Source organism: Oncorhynchus gorbuscha, linkage group LG12 (genome assembly GCF_021184085.1).
Source record: "Oncorhynchus gorbuscha isolate QuinsamMale2020 ecotype Even-year linkage group LG12, OgorEven_v1.0, whole genome shotgun sequence".
Taxonomy (NCBI): domain Eukaryota; kingdom Metazoa; phylum Chordata; class Actinopteri; order Salmoniformes; family Salmonidae; genus Oncorhynchus; species Oncorhynchus gorbuscha.
The window spans coordinates 30419052-30438728 of NC_060184.1; the positions used below are offsets into that span (position 1 = coordinate 30419052).

Sequence of the window (19677 nt, forward strand, 5' to 3'; positions counted from 1 at the left end):
ATAAACGTCTGAGTGTTTTCTATCCATACATACTAATCATATGCATATACTATATTCCTGGCATGAGCAGCAGGGCGCTGAAATGTTGCGCGATTTTTAACAGAATGTTTGAAAAAGTAGGGGGTAGGAGTAACAGGTTAAAGTTGTATTAAATTAATAATTTGAAATGTCATGGTGTATCGTTGTACAGTATGTAACAATGTCACATGGATATCTTTTAATTTAGAAAAAGCGTGTTCAGTGAGTCATCCTGCCAGGTAGGCATAGGCTATATTTAATTTGTAAAAATTGTGAAAGCCTTTCTATTTCTACCAGAGGATGGTTATTGTTAGCATAATTGCTAATGCTACACAAAGTGTAGACATACAGTACAAGTCAAGTTTGGACACCTATTCATTCAAGGGTTTCTTTATTTGTACTATTTTCTACATTGTAGAATAATAGTGAAGACATCCCCTATGAAATAACATACTGAATCATGTAGTAATCAAAGTTTTAAGCCGATCAAAATATATGTTAGATTCTTCAAAGTAGCCACCCTTTTGCCTTGACAGCTTTGCACACTCTTGGCATTCTCTCAACTAGCTTCATGAGGTCAACTGGAATGCAAGTTCATTTGTGGAATTTCCTTCATGTGTTTCAGCCAATACATTTGTGACAAGGTAGGGGTGTTATACAGAAGATATTTGGTAAAAGACTGTGTCAAAGAGAAACAACAGTACATCATTAATTCAAGACATGAAGGTCAGTCAAGCCGGAACATTTCAATAACTTTGCAAGCGCTATGATGAAACAGGCTCTCATGAGGACCACAACAGGAAAAGACCCAGAGTTATCTCTGCTGCAGAGGATAAGTCCCTTCGTTAGCATCCTCAGAAATTGCAGCCCAAATAAATGCTTCAGAGTTCAAGTAACGGACACATCTCAACATCAACTGTTCAGAGGAGACTGCATGAATCAGGCCTTTGTGGTTGAATTGCTGCAAAGAAACCACTTCTAAAGGACATTTATGAACAAGAGAATTGCTTGGGCCAAGAAACACGAGCAATGGCCATTAGACCGGTGGAAATCTGTCCTTTTTGTCTGAGTCCAAATTTGAGATATTTGGTTGCAACCGCTTTGTCTTTGTGATGCAGAGTATGTGAAAGGATGATCTCTGCATGTGTGGTTCCCTCGGTGAAGTGTGATGGTGGTTTGCTGGTGACACTGTCAGTGATTTATTTAGAATTCAAGGTACACTTAACCAGCATGGCTACCAATGCAGCGATACGCCATCACATCTGGTTTGGGTTCATTTGTTTTTCAATAGGACAATGACCCAACATATCTCAAGGCTGTGTTAGGACTATTTGATCAAGGAGAGTGATGAATGGTGCTGCATCAGATGACCTGACCTCCACAATCACCTGACCAAATTGAGGTGATTTGGGATGAGTTGAACTGCGGCGTGAAGGAAAAGCAGCCAACAAGTACTCAGCATATGTGGGAACTCCTTCAAGACTGTTGGAAAAGCATTCCAGGTGAAGCTGGTTGAATGTCAAGCATGTGCAAAGCTGTCTTCAAGGCAAAGGGTAGGTACTTCGGATAATCTCAAATAATAAAATATACACTGCTCAACAAAATAAAGGGAACACTAAAATAACACATCCTAGATCTGAATGAATGAAATATTATTTTCTTTACATAGTTGAATGTGCTGACAATCACACACATGATCAATGGAAATCAAATTTATCAACCCATGGAGGTCTGGATTTGGAGTCACACTCAAAATTAAAGTGGAAAACTACACTACAGGCTGATCCAACTTTGATGTAATGTCCTTAAAACAAGTCAAAATGAGGCTCAGTAGTGTGTATGTGGCCTCCACGTGCCTGTATGACCTCCCTACAACGCCTGGGCATGCTCCTGATGAGGTGGCGGATGGTTTCCTGAGGGATCTCCTCCCAGACCTGGACTAAAGCATCCGCCAACTCCTGGACGATCTGTGGTGCAACGTGGCGTTGGTGGATGGAGTGAGACATGATGTGTTCAATTGGATTCAGGTGTGGGGAACGGGCGGGCCAGTCCATAGCATCAATGCCTTCCTCTTGCAGGAACTGCTGACACACTCCAGCCACATGAGGTCTACCATTGTCTTGCATTAGGAGGAACCCAGGGCCAACCGCACCAGCATATCATGTCTGTCACGTGTGCTCAGTGTGAACCTGCTTTCATCTGTGAAGAGCACAGGGCGCCAGTGGCGAATTTGCCAAACTTTGTGTTCTCTGGCAAATGCCAAACGTCCTGCACGGTGTTGGGCTGTAACACAACCCCCACCTGTGGCCGTCGGGCCCTCATACCACCCTCATGGAGTCTGTTTCTGACCGTTTGAGCAGACACATGCACATTTGTGGCCTGCTGGAGGTTATTTTGCAGGGCTCTGGCAGTGCTCCTCCTTGCACAAAGGCGGAGGTAGCAGTCCTGCTGCTGGGTTGTTGGCCTCCTCCACGTCTCCTAATGTACTGGCCTGTCTCCTGGTAACGCCTCCATGTTCTGGATACTACGCTGACAGGCACAGCAAACCTTGCCACAGCTTGCATTGATGTTCCATCCTGGATGAGCTGCAGTACCTGAGCCACTTGTGTGGGTTGTAGACTCCGTCTCATGCGACCACTAGAGTGAAAGCACCGCCAGCATTCAAAAGTGACCAAAACATCAACCAGGAAGCATAGGAACTGAGCAGTGGTCTGTGGTCACCACCTGCAGAACCACTCCTTTATTGGGGGTGTCTTGCTAATTGCCTATAATTTCCAGCTGTTGTCTATTCCATTTGCACAACAGCATGTGAAATGTATTGTCAATCAGTGTTGCTTCCTAAGTGGACAGTTTGATTTCACAGAAGTGTGATTGACTTAGAGTTACATTGTGTTTAAGTGTTCCCTTTTTTTGAGCAGTGTATATATTTTAATTTAACATGATTCCATATGTTATTTCTTAGTTTTTGTCTTAACTAATTCTACATTGTAGAATGAGTAGGTGTCAACTTTTGGCTGGGACTGTGCATGCAGGCAGGGGCATTCCTGTGCCGCTTCAAAGGTACAGGAAAATACGAATCACTAAAAGCGTCTGCTAAATGGCATATATTATGCATTTTGTTCATGTCCTATGATTAACTTATGCAAATGAATACATTTTCTAATAAATTCAATAGTCGAATTCGGTTTTAATGTCTGGATTCCTTTCCTAGGCGAGGTGTAAAGTGCATGTCAGCTTCTATGGACCTCAGTGCCTGCAAGGCCCACAATGCCCCACCACAAAGCCATTGTTTGCTTTGTGTCGCAGTAAAATCTTAGCGAAAGAAATGCCAATTGTGGTGGAGGAAATGCGAGCCGCATCAAGACGACTTCTTAACAGAGGGGTCTTTGGTATTGTGTAAGAAGTGGGGTGCTGTCTCGGTTGTACAATGACGACACAAGCAGTGTCTGCTTCTGAAATGGTCCACGCAGGTTTGTTGCAAGGAGTGTGTTGTCCATTTTGGTGGGAGGGTTAGCCTACCCCCTGGGGAGATTGGTAGAGGGACAACAGAGCTCGGGGTGGGGGTTCCTGGGAAGAACCCCAGAGGTACAAAAGCTCCTGTTGCGGTTAGGGTCATCCTGTCTTTTTTTTTTTGGAGAGGGGGGGACTTTCTGAAGACTTGTGAAAGGGAGCTAACGAAGCCTGACAGGCACCCTCTGCAGCATCAGTATGGGGAAGACTGGGGGTGGGGTGCAGGAGAGCAAATATCACTGACATTGCCTGTTTGCCTGAGAATAGGCCTCTGCATTTTTTTTGACACCCCCGCTCTCTTCTCACCACCGCCTGCTCCCTGTCATTACTCCGGCTTAAAATCTTCTCCTACAGGAGGGGAGGGGCTTTGACCATTGTCATTCTTTGCTGAGACCTGGTAGTTGACCTAATGTCTGTCTGTCTGTCTTGTGACTATTAACAGCTGAATGTTTGCAAGAGTTTTGATGTCCCGTAACCCAAGTTCAGAGATGTTGTGAAGGGAAGATATCAGAGTTCACCTTGGTCTCTGGTGGATTTTGGAAACCTCAATGTTGCCAGGATGGATGTTGGGCGTAGCTGTCCACCACCAAGTTGCACCCACAGCAGGTACCTTTGTGATTTTTCTTTTCTTTCTTTCCCCCCATGGGAGGAGAGCACTTGGGGAGTGGGTGATGATTGGGCAGCAGATTGTTCTTTTCTCTCTCCTACCCGTCAGAGGGACATAATGTCACCCCCCCAACACATGATTTTCGTTGGCAGTTTGGGACAAAGTCTAGACTCCAATGGTGGTTGTTTTCAATCGCTAATGTTTTTGACCCAGTGGCTGGTAGTGGCTCCTTCCTTAAACTCTTTGCACAGGGGCACCATTCAGTACAAACAGCACTCATTTGTACTATACAGGCCATGAAGTTGCATTCTGCCTATGGAAGTACATGGTGGGCCAGACTCCCTCTATCCTTGGGAGGACAAATTAGGGCTCATAAATAGTCTATGAGGGAGTGTGCCTTGGGCTTTCTGCTCCTCACTTGTCACTGATCAATTGCTTAATAAACATTTTTATTTTATTTCAGATTCTTCAAAGTAGCCACCCTTTTGCCTTGACAGCTTTGCACACTCTTGGTATTCTCTCAACCAGCTTCATGAGGTAGTCACCTGGAATGCATGTCAATGAACAGGTGTGCTTTTAAGTTCATTTGTGGAATTTCTTTCCTTAATGCGTTTTGAGACAATCAGTTGTGACAAGGTATACAGGAATGGCCCTATTTGTTAAAAGACCAAGTCCATATTTTGACAAGAACCACTCAAATAAGCAAAGAACATTTCAAGGACTTTGAAATGTTTCTTGAAGTGCAGTCGCAATAACCATCAAGCCCTATGATGAAACTGTCTTTCATGAGGACCACCACAGGAAAGGAAGACCCAGAGTTACCTCTCCTGCAGTGGATCTACATTTACATTACATTTAAGTCATTTAGCAGACGCTCTTATCCAGAGCGACTTACAAATTGGTGCATTCACCTTATGACATCCAGTGGAACAACCACTTTACAATAGTGCATCTAAATATTTTAAGGGGGGGGGGGGTGAGAAGGATTACTTTATCCTATCCTAGGTATTCCTTAAAGAGGTGGGGTTTCAGGTGTCAGATCTGTTCATGAGTTACCAGAATCAGAAATTGGAGCCCAAATAAATGCTTCAGAATTCAAGACACATCAGCTGTTCAGAGGAGACTGCGTGAAATCAGGCCTTCATGGTTGAGTTGCTGTAAAGAAACGACTACTAAAGGACACCAATAAGTAGACTTGCTTGGGCCAAGAAACATGAGAAATGGACATTAGACCGGTGGAAATCTGTCCTTTTGATCGGAGTCCAAATTTGAGATTTTTGGTTCCAACCACAGTGTCTTTGTGAGATGCAGAGTAGGTGAAAGGATGATCTCTCCATGTGTGGTTCCCACTGTGAAGTATGGAGGAAGTGTGATGGGGTGCTTTGCCTGGTGACACTCAGGGATTTATTTAGAATTCAAGGTACACTTAACCAGCATGGCAACCAAAGCTTTCTGCAGCGATAGGCCAACCCATAGACTCAGCCCTGGTAAAACCGAAGCCAGGATGGACAAGCCAGGATGGACATCCCAGATGAATGAAGATTACATGCACACCCATTATTGGTCCCCTGGAGGGCAATAAATCATCGGAGGGGCCTGTCACTCTAATTCTTCGAGGAAGTGGCTGATTCTAGAATCCTCATTCCCTTGGAAAAACTCTTCACCTTGGGGCTTAGCAGGGAACTAAGGGATGTCCCCCAGCTGTTTTGGTGACTCTGTGCTTTACTGAAGGGGGTGGGGTGGGTGGGGGGCTCTCAAAGTAAGTCTGCATATTTTCCTGATGTTTCTCTTGGAAAGTACAAAGCAGGAAGTGGGCGCTGTCTCCCTCCATCTGTAAGGGCAGTGGCTGACAGACTTTAAAGAAACCATCCAAGCTCTCTTGCCCTTTCACACACCACTTTGTGGCTGCAGGCGAGGTGTGTGACAGAGCTCTCGGAGCGCAGAGTGGCGTGCACTGACAGGGTCATGGCAACCTTTTCAGGGGTGACCATGGCGAGGGGATTTAGGTCAGCCTGAGCTGACAGTGGGTCACAGAAAGGAGCTTGTCCTCCCTCGCTGTGTCCCAAATCAGCCTGAGATCAGGTGATCGATGCATCACAAAGCAGGGTAGAGCACGCTGAATTCCATATCAACCCCAAGCCACTCCTGTAGATCTGGGCTGTATGTATCAAGCTACTCAGAGTAGAAGTGAAGATTTTAGTGTCAGATTTGCCTTTTAGATCACAATGAATAAGACTACATGGAAAGTAGGGCTGCATGATATGGGCCATTTAAAAAAAATGTTTATAAATATTGCAATTGCGATATGACTTGTGATAGATCAAAACACTTGGGTGAACTGTTTGGAATCATAAATTAATTATCTATATTAAGAAGCAAAGTGGAAACTGCATCGCTCTTGTTTGGAACAGACCTGAATTTGACCTAATAGAGCAGGATGCAGACTTAGTGAATGTAACCGAGGAGGAGGAACTGCGCTGCTTGAGTGACAGGTGGGGCTTGGTGTGTGGGAAGCAGCTGCAAGAGAGGGGGGGAGATGACAAATGGAGTAAATTATAAAAACGGATGTAACGTGGCTGTTCAAAGTATTGCATGCAACATGGATATTGCACATGTCAATACTGTTATTTTGATGTGAATTAGATTAATTGTGCAGCCCTAACGGGGGATATTCATTCTTGATCAGCACTCCTAACTCTTGAGACTCTTTATGAATATGGCCCCTGAAAGAATCTGGATAGTTGGAAGCAAGATGGCGACATTACCATCGTTCTTAACTATCCAATCGTCTGAATTCTACAGATGTGCCTGCGAATGGTGGACAGGCTAGGGGCCACTTAAACCTTAGGCATTTTTTCAGATCTGAAAGCATTGGGCAAGTTCTGTTTAGCATATCAGAAGCCAAGGTTGACTTTTTCCACATTTTAGTTACAGCCTGAATTTTATTGTCAAATATTCAACCCCCTTTTTTTAATCAAGCCTAAATAAGTACAGGAGTAAAAATGTGCTTAAATTGTATGGACCCCTTCATTTTAAGGTTCCCCTCAGTTGAGAGGTGAATTTCAAACACTGATTCTTCCACAAAGACCAGGGAGGCTTTCCAGTGCTTCGCAAAGGAGCGCACTTATTGGTAGATGGGTGAATAAAGAAAAAGCAGACACTTCACCATGCTTAGAGCTATTATCAATTATGCTTTGGATTGTGTATCAGTACACTCAGTCACTACAGTGAACAGATATCCTTCCTAACTCGTACACCCAGAGTATGGAAACTATTAGGTATTTCACCATGAGGCTAATGGGGATTTTCAAATGGAGTTGATGGGCTAACTCAACAATACTAACCTAAATGAGAGTGAAAAGGAAGCCTATACAGAATAAAAATATTCCCCCCAAAAATGACAAAATTTAATGATATTTTTGTCCTGAATACAAAGCGTTATGTTTAAGGGCAAATCCAACATCACAGCATATCACTTTGCATATTGTCAAGCTTGGTGGTGGCTGCATCATGTTATGCATGTGCTTGTTATCGGCAAGGATGAGGTTATATTTGATCTAAGGAACTGGAGTGAAGTAAGCACGGCGAAAACCTGGTTCAGACTGCTTTCCAACAGACACTGGGAGACATTCACATTTCAGCAAGACAGTTTCCTAAAACAAGGCCAAATATACACGAGTTGCTTACCAAGACGACATGAATGTTACTGAGTTGCCTAGTTAGTTTAGACTTAAATCATGTTGAAAATGGCTGTCTAGCAGTAATCAACAACCAACTTGACAGAGCTTGTATGATTTTAAGAATGGACAAATATTGTACAATCCAGTTATGCAAAGCTCTTGGACTTACCCCAAAACACTCATAGCTGTAATCGCTGCCAAAGGCTGTTCTAACATGTCTTGACTAGGGGTTGAATACTTCAATATATTTTATTTTTCATAAATGTATGTATTTTTCTTCCACTTTGATAGTGTATTGTGTGGGTCATTGACAAAGGACAGACGGTTAAATCAATTTTATTTCCATGTTGTAACATAAAATGTGTAAAATTCTTAGTTTGAAATACTTTATGAAGGCACTACATGAAGTGCCTAATAGGGATTAGGGGTTGATTTTGAAATGTAAACAATATATATTTGGCCTTCTGAGTGGCGCAGCGATCTAAGGCACTGCTTTGCAGTGATGCAGCGTCACTACAGCCTGGGGTTCTATCCCATAGGGAAGTGCACTATTGGCCCAGCGTCGTCCAGGTTAGGGGAGGATTTGGCCGGGGGGGAGGCGTTACTTGGATCATTGTGCTCTAGCGACTCCTTGTGGCGGGCCAGGTGCCTGCAGGCTGACTCTGTCATCAGTTGAACAGTGTTTCCTCCAACACATTGGTGCAGCTGGCTTCCGGGTTAAGAGGGCGGGTGATAAAAGCACAGTTTGGCGGGTCATGTTTTGACCTTCGCCTTTCACTAGCCTGTTGGGGCATTGCAGCGTTGAGACAAGATTGTAATCACAAAAGGGGGTACTTTATTTTATTTAAAAAATATATATATATTTAATGGCTGACTTTCGAGGCTTTGATTACGCAACTTTTTGATTGGGTTTATTTGTTAAGCATTTCACAGAAGTAAATTCTTTATTTTCTCAGGATAAGTACCCACGCAATTTATTTCAAGGGAGACGTTGCCTGGACACTTTCAGCTATCAAAATGAATGATTAACTTAGTTCCACCCAATGCAAATATCAACATCATAAAAAGTGGCATGTCCATATTCTTTTTACTTCTGCATGAACTCCCTTTCCCAAAATGCCTTGCAGTGTGGCGCTAACCAATCCCAGTGTCTGGGTTTCAACTACCTGGCTTGATGGGACCTCTTGGTCCGCTATCTATATTTACTGTGCACTTTTTTTGTTGTAATTTTTTTAAATACTTTTTTTTTTACTGTACAAAAATATAAATGTAACAATTTAAACTATTTACTCAGTTACAGTTCATATAAGGAAATCTGCCAATTTTAAATAAATTCATTATGCCTTTAATTTACAGAATTCACATGACTGGACAGGGGAGCAGCCATGGGTGAGCTTTGGAGGGCATAGGCCCAGCCAATCGGAATGAGTTATTCACCACAATTGCTTTATTACAGACAAATACTTCTGTTTCATCAGCTGTCCGGGTAGCTGGTCTCAGACAATCCTGCAAGTGAAGACTGATGTGGAGGGCTGGCGTGGTTACACGTTGTCAGGCCAGTTGGACGTACTGCTAAATTCTCTAAACTGACATTGGTAGAGAAATTAACGTTTACATTTTCTGCCAACATCTCTGGTAGACATTCCTGTAGTCAACGTGCCAATTGCACGCTCCCTCAACTTGAGACTAATGTGGAATTGTTGTGACACAATGTGCACCTGTGTAATGATCATGCTGTTCAATCAGCTGCTTGATATGTCTCACCTGTCAGGTGGATGGATTATCTTGGCAAATGAGCTTTCCTCACTAACAGACGTTAACAACTTGGTGCACAACATTTGAGAGAAATAAGTGTGTGCATAGAACATTTCTTTGATCTTTTATTTCAGCTCATGAAACATGGGACCAACACTTTACATGTTGCATTTCTATATTTTTATTTTTTGTAATTTATTGATTATTAAAATAATAAGGCTCCCTCAACCCTGCCACTAGATGCTGATCTTGGGTCAATTATGCTCTTCCCCATTAATGGTTATAAAAAAAAAGGGATTTAGTAGGAATGATACCAGAAGCAAATTAAGTTCTTTTTGAAAACATGTTATCATCCAGAGTAACATTTGATTTGTTTTCCAAACTTTCTCACGCGCAGTTGTACATTCAGCAGGTTTTTAAAGGACAAAGTTAGATCGGCTTCGTGTTTTCATATTTGCCATAGAAAAAAATATTGCGACACTGGTCTTGTCACAGCCCTAGGATTCGGGAGTGAATGTTGATCCACATCTGTACCCAGGGGAGACTTAACCCACCACCTCACCACTCAATTGCCACCGTTCTCAACTCCCCAGCCCTATAATATAAGGCCACAACCTCCAATCCTCTTCTCCCAACAGCCAACTCTGCCCCTCATTCCCTGGTGTGGGAACCTGTGGCAGTCTCAGCCCCCCCCCCCGTACCATGCTCTCAGCCTGTAGCCACTAGACTCCCCCGATTGACAAGGTGTGAGCCAATTAGACCTCCCTATTTAGCCTAAGTCTGAGTGGTGGACATCCTTGTTAACGTAGTCATAATGCTTTATTGGTCAAGGGGTGTAAGGCGTGTCTCGTTCTCCATATCCCCCTATACGGTTTTAAATCCTGTAATCCTCTAAGGGTCTAGGTGGTGGGTGTCGAGCATCCAAGGGCACTTGTGCATGTGAACTATGGTCCAAGGTTTTGTTGTGCGTGTGAACCTATATTCTTACAACACACTTTAGAACAGCAGTCTCGTATTGTGGTTCCCAGACTTGTCTCTAGACGTGTTTAGGCGTCATATGATCAGCAGCAAGCGGCTCCTATTGCCTGGGGTGTACAATATGGGGAGAACAAAGTTCATCTCACTTATGGCGTGTGTGTAATGCACTTGCAAAGCACTTAACCCTAATGTAATCCAGGGGCGTCGTACTACTATTGCTGACCCTGTAAAACAACACATTTCATTGCACCTATCTGGTGTGACATTTGTTTTTGTTTTATTAAAAAAAAAAAAATCAAATGTGTGCCCATAAGCATGTGGGTGGGGGTATTGGTGTTTGTAGGTATTTTGAGCCCTCAGTGTGTGTTTTTCTGGAATGTGGAGCACCGGTGTCTCTTTGGGGGGGGTTGACACTGTTGGGGACCTGAGTCTTTGTTCCATCGCTTGCCCACACTCCTCCTTTACCCCCCCCACACTCCTCCTTTACCCCCCCCCCCCCAAATCCATCCATTGCGGCAGCTGTCATTTAATCCACCTAATCACTGAGGGAGGGGGTGTGTGTTAAATGAGACTGACTGGCCCCCTCTTCTCTCGCGCGCTACTGACGCTCTCTCTCCTGATGCTAACATCACTCTTTATCATATACTCACAAGAATACAGACACCCTCTCGTGCTACCGCTCTGTTTTTCTCATGCACACAAACGTAATAGAAATATTCTCCTTTCTAGCGCTAACGACTGCCTCTCTCTCACACACACACCACACCACACCACACCACACCACACCACACACAAATGCATGTGTAGACATGCGCATGCGCATGCACATTTTGTCTCATGTAAAGGCTACACATGCTCAGATTCCACACACCCAGACAGATGTGTTGGTCACTTGCAGGGCAGCCCCCCCACATGGATGCACACATCTTAAACAGACAATCACCATTCAGGACCCCCATAAATGCACACATTCATATGAGGCATGAACACACAGACGGGGCAGCCGGCCCACCCATGGGGGGGGGGGGGGGGTCAGAAGCTGCACTGCGTGTCATGGGATGATCCATGTCAAATAATCCATCTTTGGAGAGGCATCTGTTGTGCGTCTGCATCAGACAGGAGGGTGGCAGACAGGCAGGCAGCCATCCTAGGCATGCCCTAGCCAAGCTCCTTGTTCCCATCCCCAGCCTCTGCCCAATCTCTCTACACACTCACACCCTCCCAGACAACCCACTTTAATCCCACAGCAGTGCACAGCCAGCCAGTGGGATCCCCTCGATCAGATCAACACACACACCACAGTCCGTTCTCTCCTTCTGTGCCTCTCCCAGTCATACGAACTTTACAATCTTCCTCACTAAACGTATAGTGCATATATCAGTGGCATAGCCACAGCGGTAGTCATAAATAGTGGAGATTTGCCCTTGATGACTGACATGATAGTGTGAGTCCTGCAAAGTGGCTATTTAGGTCAGCTGGTTGCCTAGCAGTGTGACCTGCTGGCCAGCTAGATTGTTACCCCAGCGGTGGTCATGTTATGACGTGTGTGTGCTGTCGCTTATTGTCAGCTAATGAGACTGCTTGTGAAGTTATGTTACATCACATTGGAAATGGTGGAGGGTAGGAGGACTAACGACAAGGGTTGAATGTAGTGGTGGCAGTGTTATTAGTCCGGTCTAGACAGCGACAGCCCCTAGAGGCACGTGTCGATTTGAAAGCATTGCATAGGTGTAAGAAATATGAAAATGTCCAATTTGCCTACCAGCGGGCAAAGTGGAGTTACAACTCCACTTTGGATAACAACCAATCGTTCTATTAAATGCCTAAAGGGGGAAGTAGCCTGAATCAGTTGCTCCGTTTATGTCATGATTTCATTCCCAGGGGGAAGGGATGGGTCTTTGAGTCTGACTCCGTTTCTGCTCCCCATCGCCTGACTGATAGTACAGTATCCTCAGTCATGGTATATCCTACACTCAGTGTATAAAACATTAGGAGAACCTGCTCATTCCACGACAGACTGACCAGGTGAATCCAGGTGAAAGTGAATGTTACTTGTTAAATCCACTTCAATCCGTGTAGATGAAGTGCAGTAGACGGTTTAAAGAATTAAGTCTTGAGACAATAGAGACATGGATTGTATGTGTGCCATTCAGAGGCCTTTTGAATGATGTTTGGTAGTAGGTGTCAGGTGCACCTGTTTGTCAAGAATGCAACGCTGCTGGGATTTTCACGCTCAATAGTTTGCTGTGTGTATGAAGAATGGTCCACCACCCAAAGGACATCCAGCCAACTTGACACAACTGTGGGAAGCATTGGAGTCAACATGGGCCAACATTCCTGTGGCACGCTTTCTGGTCCGTGCCCCAATTGAGGCTGTTCTGAGGGCAAAAAGGGGTGCATCTCAATATTGGGAAGGGGTTACTAATGTTTTGTACTTTCTGTGAATATCAACATGACAAGTAGATCTTATGCCTCACAGGAGGAGGAACAGAATCATGATAGGATTACTATTTTTCTTTCCAAAAAATTGAAGGAAAGATGGACTGAATCACCGGAATATACAGCGACCACTCACAATGACAAGTTCTTGATATCTCAAAGGCCACAGTACAACTGACAAACTGGGAGGGCGGGGGACTACCTGGACCAGCAAAACGTTTTAAACTTTTGAAACCCTTTCTGTTGTATGCCCCAATGAACACGACCTTGGTTCTTCCTTCCAATCAGTGTCCTTTATCCAGGGTTTCCCAAACTCTGTTCTAAGGTCCCCCCCCGGTGAATGTTTTGGTTTTTGCCTTAGCACTACACAGCTTATTCAAATAATCAAAGCTTTATGATTTGGTTATTTGAATAAGCTGTGTGGTGCTGGGGCAAAAACTAAATATGCACCAAGGGGGGACCCCAGGACTGAGTTTGGGAAACCCTGCCTGTCAATAAATGTACCTACCGGGGAGGAAAGTAAACCAGCAGGACTGTGTACCATGAGGTGTTGGATTTGACTAACCCTAATGTAGAAACTGACACGTTTCAGCCAGGGCTGTCAAATTTAACGCGTTAACTGTAATTCACTTTTAGATGTAATTTTTTTTTTTTTTACTCATTTAATCGCACTTTTTTTTCACCCCAAAAACATTTTCCTGCACGGACCCTTAAGCTCGGTAGACAATGCGCACTGCTCTCGGGCGGCAGCAGCAGTATAGCAAGCTCTCTTGCGGTGCTAAGACAGTCACTATGCACAGCTTTGAGTAACACTTAAGGAACATTTTATAGAACATTCAACCATTAACCCCATTCCCCTGGTGTTTTCTTTAGATAACAGCAAACACTTAATTTGCTCAGAAGTAGCTAGCTAGTTAACCAAATGAGAATGTTCAGAATGCAATGGCTGAATGCCTCTAGATTCAAGTCTTAATTTCCCCATTTTAATCAGAACATGACATCCATTCAATTTTTTGCATTTTTTTCTGTAGTTTTCAGGTCAAAAGATTTTAAGCAAATGACTCCAATTTTAGTTCTATCAAATTGTGACTAGTGGATAAGAAGTAGCCTAGGCTAGATCTAATGGCTGTATGACATTTTACATTAACTCAGATTTGGTTTTATCTGTTATTATTACTTAGAAAAGTGTTTACTTAGATGTTGTACTTTTCCTACCCTGTAATCAAAATAGTGCCTCCAGGAAGTATTCACACCCCTTGACTTTTCATTCAAATAGAATTTTAAATTATTATTATTTTCATTTTATTGTCAACTGTATACTGGGGTGGCAGGGCAGCCTAGTGGTTAGAGCGTTGGACTAGTAACCGAAAGGTTGCAAGTTCATATCCCATATCATCTTGATTAGGTATGTATTCAACCCCCAGAGTTAATACATGATAGAATCACTTTTGGCAACAATTACGCTTGTAAGTCTTTCTGGGAATGTCTCAAAGCGCTTTGCAGAACTAGATTGTAAGATTTTAAAAATTATTCAAGCTCTGTCAAATTGGTTGATAATTGCTTAACAACCATTTTCAGGTCTTGTAGATCTAAGTCAACTGTAGTTCGGTCACTAAGGAACATTCACTGTCTTCTTGGTAATCAACTCCAGTGTAGATTTGGCCTTGTTTTAGGTTATTGTCCTGCTGAAAGGTGAATTGATCTCCTAGTGTATGGTGGAAAGCAGACTGAACAAGGTTTTCCTCTAGGATTTTGCCTGTGCTTAGCTCCATTCCTTTTTTTAAATTTTATCCTGAGAAACTCCACACTCTTTAACGATTACAAGCATACCCTTAACATGATGCAGCCACCACTATGCTTGAAATATGGAGTGGTAATATGTTTGGGGCAGATCAATACCTTGTATTTGGGACAAAAAGGGAATTACTTTGCCAAATTTCTTTGCAGTATTACTTTATTGTCTTGTTGCAAACAGCATAGATGTTCTGGGATACTTTTATTCTGTACAGACTTCTGTTTTTTCACTCTGTCAATGAGGTTAGTATTGTGGATGAACTGTTTTTGATTGATCCTCAGTTTTCTATCACAACCATTAGCCTCTCTAGGGTATGTGGGATGCTAGCGTCCCATCTGGCCAACATCCAGTGAGATTGCAGACGCCAAATTCAAATACATAAATACTCATTATAAAAATTCAGAAAACAAAACATAGTTTACATAGTTTTAAAGAATATTAACTTGTGAATCCACCCACGATGTCAGATTTTAAAAATGCTTTACGTTGAAAGCATACCTTACTATTATTTGAGAACATAGCCCAGTTTACAAATTATTACAAACAGTAACCAGCCAAGCAGAAGCTTTACAAAACTCAGAAATAGAGAAGATTAATCCCTTACCTTTGATCTTCATATGGTGGCACTCAGAAGACATTAATTTACTCAAATGTTCCTTTTGTTCCATAGTCTCTTTTTATCCAAAAACCTCAGTTGTATTTGCGTTTTCTTCAGTAATCCACATACTGAAACGCAATCAAAACAGGCAGACAATCCAAATTGTATCCGTAAAGTTCATAGGAACATGTCAAACAATGTTTATTCAATCCTCCGGTTGTTTTTAGCCTAATTGATCTAATATTTCAACCGGACAATAACGTCGTCAATATAAAAGGTAAACAAGAAATGCACACTCTCGGTCGTGCGCATGAAAAGCTCTGTGACAGGGTCCACTCATTCAGACTGGTCTTTCTCCCTCATAAGAATACAAGCCTGAAACAATTTCTAAAGACTGTTGATATCTAGTGGAAGGCATATGAACTGCAAATTGAGTCCTAAGTCAATGTCCTAAGTTAGTGGCATTGAATAGAAACTACAAAACCACAAAAAAAAACTTCCTGAATGGATTTTTCTTAGGTTTTTGCCTGCCACATCAGTTCTGTTATACACTATTTTAACAGTTTTGGAAACTTTAGTGTTTTCTATCCAAATCTACCAGTTATATGCATATCATATCTTCTGGGCCCGAGTAGCAGGCCGTTTTCATTTGGGCATGCTTTTCATCCAAAATTCCGACTGCTGCCCTCTACCCTAGAGAAGTTAAACACTGAATTTATATGCACAGTAATAATTCAATATTTAAACTGATTATGGCAGCAGGCAGAGTATTCAATAGTCATGCAAACACCTTACTTTGCTTATCATCTGGGTAAGGTCAAAATCGAAGTAAGAATAGGCCGATTTTAAAACCCCACAATCATTCAAATATGCTAAGCAAAAATAACGTTGCTGCATTTATCAGAGTGCCATCAGGTAGGCTGATTTCAGATGTGTCCATGTAAACAGGATTATTAGAGATCCTTCTTGCCAAGCATGCAAACATTTTAATCAAACTATTATATTAATCTGACTGACTTGACTGTAATCACATTGTGTAACCTTACTCACTGTTTTTAAAGTCACCATTGGCCTCATGGTGAAATCCTTGAGCAGTTTACCTCTCCTGCAGTTAATAACCTGTTATGGCTTCATCCCTTTGTTCTCAATTTCTGCCTGAAGACATACCATAATCTAACTGCCTGTAGCTCAGCCCCAGAGGCAAGGATATTCATATTCTTGGTATCATTTGAATGGAAACATTCTGAAGTTTGTGGAAATGTTAATTGAATGTAGGAGAATATATCACACAGTAGATCTGGTGGAAGAAAAGAGAAAGAGAGCATAATTCTGTTTTTATTGTTGTAGTATCATTTTCACATGTACTAGAATAGAATGCTGGAGATAATTTTGATGGATAACACAAGAGGGCAACTGTAGGTGTGCAAAGTTTCAGACTGATAACTTCAGGAATGGGTGAGCTACATGACATTTAGCATGAAGTCACCCAGGTGTCCCAAACAAGTTTCCTAAATGTATCCAAGTGGCTGAATTGGTGAAATGACCTATTTACAGCAGTGCAAATAACTATATACAACATATCAAAAAGCAATTCTAACACACACACAAAAATAAATGTAATTTATTTTATTTTGTTTTAATGAAAAAAACTACACCCCTTGGAAGTCCTCATTATAATATTTTGTTGCCTGTGCCATGTCCCATAGTCTCTTTCTGATGTAAAGCAGAGGCAAACTGAACAAGTGGTGCACTTTATGCGACACAGAACACAACGACGCCTCCATGCTGTGCCCTTTTGGCCCTGAGGCACAGTCATGCCTGCAGTAATGAACTGTGGCATATGAACACCACTGGGGGCACAGGTAGTGCCCCCTTGGTACCGGGGGCTCCCAGTCGGAGTCGCTATCACTGTGAAAGAAAACATAAAAAAATATTTGTATTTTATGAGCCTTTTATCATCACATAAAGTAAACATATGTATTGTATAGAGCAGAGGGAACAGTCACTAAGGTGTTCCATTGAACTCTGATGTATGTATGTATGTATGTATGTATGTATGTATGTATGTATGTATGTATGTATCATTGCAAAAAAAAAAACATTTTTGAAATTTTTAAAAATATATAGAATATTTTTATATTTCATAAAACGACATTAGCACTTACCCATCCATAAGTACGTCCTGTCCTTGCAGAAACAGCTCCTCAGTTCGTTTGAATCATAACACTCCAAGATTCCTCATACAAATCTCTCATTTTCACTTTTTCACTTTCACTTGAGTTTGACTTTGCTTTACATGATTTATTTGCCATGATATCTTCAATGAAATCGTTGCAACTACAACTTTCCGAAATATAGCTGCCCGTAAAAAGCCTTACAGCAACTCCTCTGATCGCCAAGGCGAGAATGGAGTTCCCTGCGCGTGCGACTACAAACAAGGAATTGTGGTCCAACCCCAAACCATTACATACTGGCGTTTACCTCAGCTCATTGGCTAGCTACCCAGCTAGATTAAGAAGATCAGTGGTCATTGGGCAGAAATATAGTCAATCAATGAAGCTTAGCTAAAATTATTGGTGCGTAAGGTAGTCATTTATCGTTGTCTTCAAATCGGCACACTTCTGTCAATACTCCCTGCAAAAAAAACAATGACGTTTGGCTGTTTTGCAAACATCCAGAGGAATGCACTGAAACCCACCATGACTAGAAAAACGATTGTTTACAGAGGGCAATCACGCCGAATGCTCCGTTAAAAAAAATTGAAAGATGGAATTCACGGCACAAACGATTTACAAAATGTTTCGATTTAGGCTATAAAAATGGATTTTATCAAAGAAAACGTCACTTCATTTGATCAATGGGACACTCGGGAAGAGATAGGAGCAAGATATCAGAATGTAAGTCATAATTTTGCCTACAGATGTGAATGTGTAAAATGTGTCATGGCGGAAAATGTTTCTGTTCTTGATTGCTCTTCTCAAACAAAAGCATGGGATTTGTTCTCTGTAATAGCTATTTTAATTTGGAAAACGTAGTGTGATTACCAAGATTCTAATCTTTTGAAGGGTGTTAGACACTTGCATTTTCAAGAATGTTTAATGTTACTGAAGTTGTATTTTTAGTTGTCACTCTGAAATTTCCCCTGATGTTGGTCCCTGTACGGAGATCTCAGCCATAACAGATTTTAAGACTCATGTGTCTTTGTAGTTACTGGGTGTATTGATACACCATCCAAAGTGTAATTAATAACTTCATGTTCAAAGGGATATTCAATGTCTGCTTCCCCCATCTACTAATAGGTGCCCTTTGAGGCATTGGAAAACTTCCCTGGTCTTTGACAGTCCGTGTTGCCCAGCAACAGCCCCAAAACATCACTGCTCATGGAGGAATGGGCCAAAATACCAGCAACAGTGTGTGTGAACCTTGTGAAGACTTATAGAAAATGTTTGACCTCTGTCATTGCCAACAAAGGGTATATAATAAAGTATTGAGAAACTTTTGTTATTGACCAAATACTTATTTTCCACCATAATTTGCAAATAAATTCATTAAAATCCTACAATGTGATTTTCTGGAATTTTTTTTTCTCTCATTTTGTCTGTCATAGTTGAAGTGTACCTATGATGAAATAATGTTTTGCCCCACTGTACCTACAACCCAATATTTTAAGTCTTTAATCCTAATTAGGGTAAAATTTTGAACAATTTCAAAAATGTGATTTACTCTTCGTCACATGGTTTTATGTAGTTAACTAACTCTATTTTATTTAATCATTTGACACCCCTATTTTTCAACACACATTGTGCGTAGGCCATGTGTCTCCCATGGCTCTTTTTTTTCTAGGCAAGGTGCTCCTGTGTCACATTCCTAGTTCAGGAATAATGCTCTTTGGCAGAATGTACATATCTTAGAGCCCCGATGGTCATGAGTTCTGACTCTCCTCTCTCTCTCTAGCGGGCGTATTCCCTCATCGTGGAGGCCTGGGACTGGGACAACTCCACCCGCAACAGTGAGTACAGAATTGCATACAGCCACTCACCCTTCCTTTCTTTGCCATTACCATGGTTACCACCGTTCAATTTTCGGAGAGACACTTTATTAACACTGTATGTAGCGCTACTGTAACTGGAGGAATAGAGTTGGCGCATTTGCTAACGGTGAACTGTATTAGCTGGATAGTTAATCATCATGGCGAACTGTGGGAAGTAAAACGATTGTCTTATTTACTGTTGATTAGCAGTTGATTAGCCATTGCAAATATCTGCCATTTTGGAGACTGAGTTTAATGCTAGCAAAG

At 42.1% G+C, this 19677-nt stretch overlaps 1 protein-coding gene across 2 annotated transcripts in view; it reads left to right on the forward strand.

Annotated features, from left to right (window-relative positions):
• Positions 1-19677, forward strand: part of jag2b (jagged canonical Notch ligand 2b) — a 103521-nt gene that overhangs the window by 19698 nt on the left and 64146 nt on the right. For both annotated transcript variants that reach the window (XM_046291792.1, XM_046291793.1), the window contains exon 3: positions 19335-19389. In XM_046291792.1, the coding sequence (XP_046147748.1) occupies positions 19335-19389 (55 nt within the window). The remainder of the gene's footprint in view (positions 1-19334; positions 19390-19677) is intronic.